At 38.4% G+C, this 10,480-nt stretch overlaps 1 protein-coding gene across 1 annotated transcript in view; it reads right to left on the bottom strand.

Annotated features, from left to right (window-relative positions):
* Positions 1 to 10,480, bottom strand: part of KIF15 (kinesin family member 15) — an 85,058-nt gene that overhangs the window by 34,728 nt on the left and 39,850 nt on the right. Inside the window, 6 exon segments of the mRNA XM_012808000.2 lie at positions 1,368 to 1,533; positions 2,873 to 2,978; positions 3,705 to 3,812; positions 4,653 to 4,850; positions 9,658 to 9,799; positions 9,874 to 9,923. Coding sequence (XP_012663454.1) covers positions 1,368 to 1,533; positions 2,873 to 2,978; positions 3,705 to 3,812; positions 4,653 to 4,850; positions 9,658 to 9,799; positions 9,874 to 9,923 — 770 coding nt within the window.

Below are 10,480 nucleotides of genomic sequence, written 5' to 3'. Positions count from 1 at the left end.
AGTACTTAATACTTAGCATTTAAGGCTCAGCGCCTATAGTTCAGCAGCTAGGGCACCAGCCACATACACCAGAACTGGTGGATTTCAACCCAGGCCAGGTCTGTCAAACAATAATGACAACTACAACCTGGCTTTGTGGCAAGCACCTGTAATCTCAATACTTAGAATTTAAGTATAGCTAAATATAGTGGATTCTTAACATGTAGTTCACCTATGACATGTAAAGACAAGGAAATTAAGAACCAGTGAGATTAGTGAAGAGACTTCAAAATAATCACACAAAACCAGGTTGTGGTGGAGCCAAGACTACATTCAATGATTCAGAGGTTAAACAAATGCCAACTATAAGAAAACACAATAGTGCACCTGTGATAAATTATCTGTTCTGCTTGTTTAACTAGTTTGAGGTGGGCTATAGCACTTACACTTCAGGTAGTCCTGGGTTACAGGTCTATCAGGCAACTTCATAAGTGGCCTTAGGGAAATGGACCAAAGAGCTGGAGGCTGTGCTGATCTCGACACTCCATCTCCCAGGCTAGAGTATTATGGCATCATTGATTGAGCTCACAGCTACCTCAAACTCCTGGACTCAAGTAATCCTCCTGCCTCAGTCTCCCGAGTAGCTGGGATTATAAACATGTGCCACCACGACTGGCTAATTTTTCTACCTTTCTGTAGAGATGGGATCTTGTTCTTGCTCAGGCTAAACTTGAACTCCTGGCCTCAAGCAATCTTTCCCTCTTAGTCTTCCAAGTGCTAGGATTACAGGTATGAGCCACTGGCCCTATTTATATCTTAGATTACTTCAGTTTCAAGATTACCAGCACCTAACTAACCAGCCAGTTTCTGGAGACTTACAGAGCACAATGGTAACAACTACTGTTCTGGTCTACCCTGCACTGTCCTTTCTTGTAGTAAGAGTAAGTAACATTACTATGTTGGCCCAATGCCATCTCAAACCCTTTGGAAGTGTCTAGTCCAAAGGCAAGCAAATGACTCAAGCAAAAACAATTCAAATTTTCCCTGAGATTAATATGTGGCTGTTGGGAGAGAGGGATTCGTTACAGGAGTTGTCATGCTAGGACAGACAGAAACAATCTATTCCTTGTCACACAGAAGTCCTCAATAGTAGGAGAGAATAAGGGATTGGGGGGGGGCACCGAGAGAAAGAGAGAAAGGGAGAGAACACTGACAATATTGTTTGAGACTCAGTCTAGTTTGTCCCTGAAACCAAAATCACCTCTGGGCCTTCTCAATATTGGGAGCCCAAAACTTATCTTTTCTATTTGTTTACTTTCATCAGGTTTATAATATATAGTCCTAGATTATGGCAAATCAGGAAGCTTGAAACCATAAGAGAACTCTACCTGACATTATCTAATTGAAGCTGTACATGCATGTGTCTTTCGGAAAGGTTGTTGAGTTCTTGCTCTTGATTCTCTTTGAATGAACTATACTCCAGTTTCACTGAAGAAAGCTCTTTGTCAGCAGAATGAAGGACTACTCGCAGGTCATGCACCTCACTTTTCAAAACTACAAACAAAAACAAAAATCCCAAATTCTTAACATATAACCTTACAAGAATTTTTTAAAAAGCAGACAAACTGCTAGGCATAAAGGCTCATGCTTATAATCCCTGCAATTCATGAGGCTGAGACAGAAGGATCATTTGAGCCCAGAATTTTGAGAATAGTGTGGACAACATGGTGAGACTCCATCTCTAAAAAAAAAAAACCATAAAAAAAATTAGCTGGCTTTGATAGTGTACACCTGAGAGGCTGAAGCAGGAAGATCTCATCAGCCTAGGAGTTCAAGGCTGCAGTGAGCTCTGATTGCACACTTCAGCCTGAGCAACAGACTGAGGTCCTGTCTCTTTAAAAAAAAAGAAAAGAAAAGAAAGCCGGCAAATATATTTAATAGGAACTATTTCCACAATCAGCAAAAACAAGTTGAAGAGATCATTTTAAGGAAAGGTGTTGAACAACTACTTGGCAGGTGCCTAAGCAAACTGAGATTTCTTTTTTTTTTTTCTCTCTCCTGCACATGGTTTTTGATACAGTTTTACTGAAAAGGGAAGAGTTAACATTTCTCCCTGACTTAGAGGTCACTTGATTTTTCTAAATTTCTACTGCAGTATGTGCATTTAAACTCTTAAAATAAGGAAAAACAATTGAAAGATTTAACACATTTTAAATGCCCTAATCTTAGTTACTGAAAATGACCTGGAAAGTTAGGAACATGTGTTTCCTTTTTAAAAACAAAAAAATCCCATGACAGATTAAAATCTTTCTGGTTTTGTGAGGAAACCCTAACTATAAATAAAGCTAAATACTTTTTTAGATCAAAGAAAATAGAATGGCTATCTTTTGTTTTAGTTTTATTAAAACTACTGCCAATACTGTGAGGAAGGGAGAAAATAAACTGAAAAACAAAAAAAACCCCAACTTAGGAACCAAATGATACTCCCACATCTATAAATATATACAAACATAGAATGTATGCTTTATTTTGCCAATATTAAAATACTCATCTTATGAATTCAAGATACTTCATTTTTAAAGCAGTATAATTAAAACATTAAGCAAACATTTGTATCACTTGTTTGTGAGCAATCCTGGAGAAAATTACCTTTTATGACAGGGGTTCTCAACCTGTGGGTCGCAAACCACAGGAACTGTATTAAAGGGTGGTGGCATTAGGAAACCTGAGAATCACTGTTTTATGACATATTACTGGTACTCACCACTGCCATACAAACTCGAGTCTGTTCATCTGACAACAACCAAACAAAACATAGGAACAACATTTCTTATATAAAGTAAACAGATACAATATTATTCAGGTCACAAAGCTTCCCATTGTTTAAACTTACAGTCATTCTTAGTTTGAGTGTCTCGAAACTGCTTTTCAAGGACATTCAACTGTGAGAGAAGCTCTTGCTGATGTTTGGTCCAATCAGTTCTTTCTGATGCAAAAAGCTTTAGGAAAGAGATATATTTACTGGAAAAGGAATACTAGCATGGTAAGATGCACTCCAAATCATTAATTTGTTTCTTCCTTTTTTTTTTTTTTTAGAGACAGAGTCTCATTTTGTTGCCCTCAGTAGAGTGCCGTGGCGTCACAGCTCACAGCAACCTCCAGCTCTTGGGCTTAGGTGATTCTCTTGCCTCAGCCTCCCAAGTAGCTGAGACTACAGGCACCTGCCACAACGCCTGGCTTTTTTTTGTTGCAGTTTGGCCAGGGCTGGGTTCAAACCCACCATATGCTGTATATGGGCCCAGTACCCTACTCACGTAGCCACAGGCGCTGCCCTGTTTCTGTTTTTAAAGTCTAGTTTGAAGGCCTCCTAAAATTGGCTGTCTCAATGAACTATAGAGATGACGACCAACAAAGTAAAGGATCATTGTAAGAAAACAGACTGTCCATCTTGCTTTCTTCTAAACACACAGCAAGGGATCCATTTGCACCATAGACTAACTGGGCCAGAATCCAAACTATGCATGGCTATCTCATTATCAGAGTAACAATGTACAGAACAGAATTCAAATGAGCTTTGACTAGGTCTGTGTGAAGACATTTTCTTCCCTTAATACTCTTACTTTGAGGATATGTTTCGTCTGTGTGAAGACATTTTCTTCCCTTAATACTCTTACTTTGAGGATACGTTTCATACATTTTCTGAAGTCACGCTCTCTCGCTCTCACCTCCTGCATTTGGGTAGAATGATGTTCCAGTTTGTCAACATGCTGCTGAAGCTTTAGGTTTTTGTGTTCTTCTTCATCCAACTTAACTTGAAGAGCACTCATTTGTTCCTGCAAGAAGAAAAGTTCAGTTGTTAAAAAGTCTTTTAATGGAACTCCCAAATATTCTACCATTTCTTACAAATTAAAGAGACAAAAACCAAAATAAAACAAACTCTAAGCTACATATGGACAATGGTATCAAAGGCCTGTTTGCAGCCAAAAAACAACGTCAAAGGTCTATATACTAAGGACTCCTATGTTTTAGAACTGTACTTGTGGTCCATTAAAGTATATCATTTGAAACACAAAGAAGTGAGTAAAGTTAAAAATCTTAGATTAGATTATAAAGCCTTCTATAGATTTCTAAGAAATCTTGAGGTATATGGGGTCACCTTACCAGAAAGTTTTCCAAGGCCTTAAAAAGGCAAGTTATTGGAATTTGGGGTGGTTCCAAAAACTTGGCCCACTCCAAATTTTACTGGACAGTAGAAAACCTTTTTAAAAAAATTACCAAATCACCAGAACTCTGAGACATTCAAATTTCACATTATTGCAAATACACTGAAAGCTGTCTAAAATTTGTTCTATAATAAGATTTAATTTTCTTTAGCAGATTGTGCCATATAAACCAGTTATGGGACTTAAAGCTAGTAGCAAACTGGTGATTTTATACAGGGGGAATCAAAGCCCTTGGAAACTGGAGAATGACTTGCTAAAGACTCAAAAGCAAATAAAATACAAGAGTGGGCTGATTTCCAAGCCAGAGATATTTACACATTCACACTTAAAAAGATATGATTTCAGTATTAACCAGGATCGAACTCCACAAATTATAGGAATTAAAATGATAGACAAAGCAAATTTACTTGAATGAATGAATGATTATTTTTTTCTAGAACTAAACATTACCTGTACTGTTCTAAGCTCTTCGGAAATGGCCTCAAAAGCTTGCTCATTCATCTCAGGTGGAACTGGCTCATTTAATATATCATTATCTAATAGGTTAGAATTCTGAGTATGTATAGAGCCAAAGATCCCTGATTCGGGGCTTAATTTTGGGACTAGTCGAGAACGAAGTTGATAAGCCTTTGTTGGTGTAGTTATAATCTGCAGTGAAAAAATGATAATGAAAAACAACATTAGCAAACATGAAAAAGATCATATTTCCGAACAGAGAAGATAATACCGGAATTATACTCATCAAAAGGAGAAAGTGTGCTTGATAAAGAGCATAGCAATGTCCCAAGTGAAAATGAATTTATCAATACAATGCAGTTCCAAGCAAAATTCTAATATGATTTTTAAAAATGAAACTTGGGCGGCACCCATAGCTCAGTGGGTAGGACACCGGCCACATGCACCAGGGTTGGTGGGTTTGAACCCAGCCCTGACCTGTAGTCCCAGCTACCCAGGAGGCTGAGGCAAGAGGATTGCTTAAGCACTCTACCAAGGCCAACAAAGTTAAGACTTTGTCTCAATAAAAAAATAAATAAATAAAACTTGATAAGCTGATATCCAATTTCATATGAAGAATGTATAAGAGGCAAGACAATTAAAAAGAGAGCAAGTTAAGGAGACTTCTTCACCTGACATAAAAATACATTATAATGGTATGGTAATTAAAATAGAACAGTATTAGCATATGTATGGTCAAATAGAATGTTGGGGAAAAAATAAAAAAATCCAGAAACAGATTTACGCACGGAAATATCAAATGAATGATAAAAACAAAATATTTTTGAAAAAAGTTAATTCCTTCTCATATTATTAAAAAATAGCAGATGCATAAACATTTCTTTTTCTTTCTTTCTTTTTTTTTTTTTTTTGAGACAGAGTCTCACTTTATCACCCTGAGTAGAGTGTTGTGGCATTACAGCTCACAGCAACCTCCAACTCCTGGGCTTTAGCAATTCTCCTGCCTCAGCCTCCCGAGTAGCTGGGACTACAGGTGCCCGTCACAACACCTAGCTATTTTTTTGTTGCAGTTTGGCAGGGCTGGGTTCAAACCCACCACCCTCAGTATATGGGGCTGGTGCCCCACCCACTGAGCCACAGGCACTGCCCAAGATGCATAAACATTTCCATGTAAAAACAAAATTAAGGGCATAAAACTCCCAAAGACAAAAATCAATAAGCCTGACTACATCAAAAATTTAGAATATAACAAAAGCATCACACGTGAAGATGAAGACAAGTAACATGATGGAGGAGTATACTGGCAATACACATAACAGAAGAGGAATACATAAAAATTCCTACAAATCGGCTCGGCGCCTGTGGCTCAAGCGGCTAAGGCGCCAGCCACGTACACCTAAGGTGGCAGGTTCGAATCCCCAGCCCAGGCCTGCCAAACAACAATGATGGCTGTAACCAAAAAATGGCCAGGCGTTGTGGTGGGCGCCTGTAGTCCCAGCTACTTGGGAGGCTGAGGCAGGAGACTCGCTTGAGCCCAGGAGTTGGAGGTTGCTGTGAGCGTGATGCCATGGCACTCTACCCAGGGGGACAGCTTGAGGCTCCGTCTCAAAAAAAAAAAAAAAAAAAATTCCTACAAATCACAATATAAACCCCTAAACAAAGGATCCAAGAGAGACTTCAACTTGGGTCTTCCTCGTCGCTAGAAGCTCTGGTGCTTTTTTTACTGCTTTTGTATCCCTTTCTATCTTATATCTTACTACTAAAAAAAAAAAAAAAAAAAAGAATTCCTACAAATCAGAGAAAAAGATAAATAACAAATAGAAAAATGTGTTCTGTGTTTTTCATGGAAAAGGATATACAACAAATGAACACGAATGTAGGAAATGATATTCAATTTCACTAGAAATGAGGGAAATGAGAATTAAAACCTTTACAACACTTTTCACCCATCAGATTATCAAACTAAAGAGTCTGACAATGCCAGTTACCAGGGACAGTGCAGGGAAATAAGTGTGTACATTCTAGGAAGGCACATGGTGCAGCCCCCAGGAGGGGACTGCGGCTCAAATGCTAAGACTGAATTCCTAGACTGAAACGTCTCCAACAGAATCCACTCCAGAGAACGCATGTGTTGGAAACCATCTAAACAACCCATGAGTCATCCAAAAACACAGAAGCCTGGGTTTAAAATGAGGTAGTATTTTGGGTACCAGTTAATGTGGACAGGCATAACCCCAAGTTAACAGAACCATATTACAGAATAACACATGCAGGACGACTCCATTTTTAACAAAGAAACAAAACAATCAATCTATGAAACAACTTTATGTATTTTCTCAATCTGTGCATATTTACTATACAAAAATGCTAACAAAAAGGACTAAATTACTTTGAAAGATGGGGGATAAAAGGCTAGATTAGACCCAGATTGACAGTGATGCCCAAAAGGAATTTTAACCTTAACTTATATATTTATCTCTTTCAGACAAAGAGAAGGTATTCATAAAGTACTTCCACACTAAACCCAAGCCATGACAAAGGATCTAAATTGCTATGCCATTTGTGGTAAACATTCTAATCCTCTTAGTCCTGTTTGCTCGGTTATAAAGAGGATGTTGAACTAGAATGGCTCTGTAACTCTACTGTGCTAAGGGGCTGTAGGCACAGGATTATAAAACATCTGGCAATCCTCTCCAAGTACTTTAAAATAATTTCCTACAAAGACTTCAAAGGTTGCCTTTTTTGAAAAGAAAAACATTCTTTTATAAGGGAAGAATAGCATTTTATAGGTTAAATAGATCATGACATAGCCATTTGATAGATTCTTATTCAGCTGCCAAAATAAGTCAAAAGCCAAAAAACAAACAAAAATCAAAAGGAGATAAAGTTCTTTTTTTCCCTAAAGACATGGGACAAACTTGGTTCAGTGCCTGTGGCACAGTGGTTACAGCTACATACACTGAGGATGGCAGGTTTGAACCTGGCCAGGGCAAGGTAACAACTGCAACAAAAAAATAGCCAGGCACTGTGGTGAGTGCCTGTAGTCCTAGCCACTTGGGAGGCTGAGGCAAGAGAATCGCTTAAGCCCAAGAGTCTGACGTTGCTGTGAGCTGTGATGCCACCGCACTCTACCAAATGGGACAAACTCTAAAATACGGCTTATATTTAAAACACACACATACCCCAACCATAGAATGATGTATTATGCCACTATTTGTATAAAATAAGAAAACACTTGACACTGATTACCTCCAAAGAGGGTCTTGATTGGTTGGAAGGACAGCAGAAAGAGACTTGCCACTGAGTGAATGAGTAGTATCTTTCATGCCATTAAAACTTTTAGTCATGTGAATTATTCATTCAAAATGAATTATTTTTCAAAGTAGTTTTCTACTAAAAGACACACAAAGCATCACTGCTAACAATAACCATTGTATTTATTTATTTATTTATTTTTGAAACAGGTTCTTGCTCTGTTGCCCAGGCTACAGTGCAGTAGCATTATCAAAGCTCACAGCAACCTCAAATTCCTGGGTTCAAGAAAGGCTCTTGCCTCAGCCTCCTGAGTAGCTGGGACTATAGGCACACACCACCATGTCTGACTAATTTTCTTATTTTTTATAAAGACAAGGTGTTGCTCTGTTGCTCAGGCTGGTCTCAAACTCCTGGCCTCAAACAACCTTCCTATGATGGGCTCCTATAGTGCTTAGACTACAGGCCTGAGCCACTAGCCTGGCAAACATCTATTTATTTTTAAGTTTAAGATCTACATGTATAACGAAAGTTTGGGGGTTTATATTATTTTTATTTATTTTTTTTAGAGACAGAGTCTTACTTTATTGCCCTCAGTAGAGTGCTGTCACATTACAGCTCACAGCAACCTCCAACTCCTGGGCTTAGGTGACTCTTCTGCCTCAGCCTCCCAAGTAACTGGTACTACAGGCGCCTGCCACAATGCCTGGCTATTTTTTGTTGCAGTTTGGCTGGGGTCAGGTTTGAACCCACCACCCTACCCACTGAGCCACAGGCCCCGCCCTTTCCTTTATTTTAGAAAGGTAGTCTCACTATGTTGCCCAGGCCTGACCTGAATTCCTGGGCTCAGGCAATCTTCCTGCTTCAGCCTTACAAGTGGGACCACAGGCGCAGACCACCACACCTGGCTAAGTTTTTTTTAAAACCTTCATTGAATTTGATATAAAAGTCAAAATCACTATCACGAGCATCAACATCATCATCTTCTCATCCTTTTCCTTTCCTCTCTCCTCATCCTCAGATGTCCACACATTTTCTTCTTTTACAAAAGTTAAAGAAGTTTACTTAGGAGGAAAAAAACCCTTCTGTTATCCTCACTGTCATCTGAGGTCTAGGATTTCTATGCTTCACTGTAAGCTTTGAGCACATGTCACATTATAGCAATAGTTGCCATTTACTGAGATCTACCAGGTTCCAGGTACTTCATCAATTATCTAGTTTACTACACCCCCAATTTAGAGAAAAGAACAGTAAGATTCAGAAGTTAGGAAACCTGGCCTAAAGTTAGCAGCAGATTAGAATTAGATTCCAAATGCTAACTGCCCTCCTACCCTACTCTGCCATCAGAACACTAGGACCAGCTCAGCGCCTGTGGCTCAAGTGGCTAAGGCACCAGCCACAGACACCTAAGGTGGCGGGTTCGAATCCAGCCCGGGAGCCAAACAACAATGACGGCTGCAACCACAAAACAGCCGGGCACTGTGGCGGGCGCCTGTGGTCCCAGCTACTTGGGAGGCTTAGGCAGAAGACTCACATGAGCCTAGGAGTTGGAGGTTGCTGTGAGCTGTGATGCCATGGCACTCTACCCAGGGGAACAGCTTGAGGCTCTGTCTCAAAAAAAAAAAAAGAACACAAGGACCACTGTGACCGTCTACAAGGGACTCTGATCATGAATATTCTGTCCATTATTATTAGTAAAATGAGATTGTACTGATTTAAGATAGAAATATTGCTTCAGTTTACATACCTTAAGTGTTTCAGCATGAATTTTATTCAGCTGGGAAACTTCCTGCCGCTTACAGGCTTTTGTTGCTTCCAAAAGGTTTTCAAGATTAAGGTTTGCTTTTTGCAAAGACTGAAGTTCTGATTCCAATTCTAGCTGCCTTTTCCTAAGAGACATTATAAGTATTTCAGGTAATAAGTAATGTCAAATGCTAATAGAGTAATTTATAGATACTTTCACATAACCTTAGTTATGTCTTTAAATTAGAGATATTCTTTCAGATTATTTCCCTCACTTTCTAATTAGGTAAAATACAACTTAGAAATTGATGACTGCTTGAGGTATTCAGCTAGCAAATGGTAGAGCTCAAACTCAAAAGTCCAATTACTCCATCATGATACCATATGTGATGTTAATTCTAAAACAAATACTTCATTTTATTTCAGGGTAGGATTTATCACAGCTGTAATATGAATGTAATTTATCTTTGCTTTCTTTTACACAATTAGAATCAAGAATATTAATAAACCTATAATTTCTATAACTCTTGATTTATAGTTCTTAACAATATGATTTAAATTTTGCAATCAGATAATTCGAGATGAAAAATTTGAGTTCAACAGATACTGATCTCATGGGAGAGTACTGTTTAAAACATCTGTATTTCTAGTACATTAAATATATTATTAAAGAATTAGAAACAAGCCCTTTTGCTTCATGTTAAAATAGCTGCTTCTATGAAAGTTTAGTATGTAAAGTAAAATTCCCAATTAAATAATCAATACTAAGATTCCAGCAAATGAGATGGATGATTAGGTCTCATCTTACCAGGAGAAAACATTATATA

The sequence above is a fragment of the Otolemur garnettii genome, unplaced genomic scaffold, assembly GCF_000181295.1.
Source record: "Otolemur garnettii isolate 467f Iridium unplaced genomic scaffold, OtoGar3 scaffold00082, whole genome shotgun sequence".
Lineage (NCBI taxonomy): Eukaryota > Metazoa > Chordata > Mammalia > Primates > Galagidae > Otolemur > Otolemur garnettii.
This window is presented reverse-complemented; position numbering and strand designations above follow the sequence as displayed.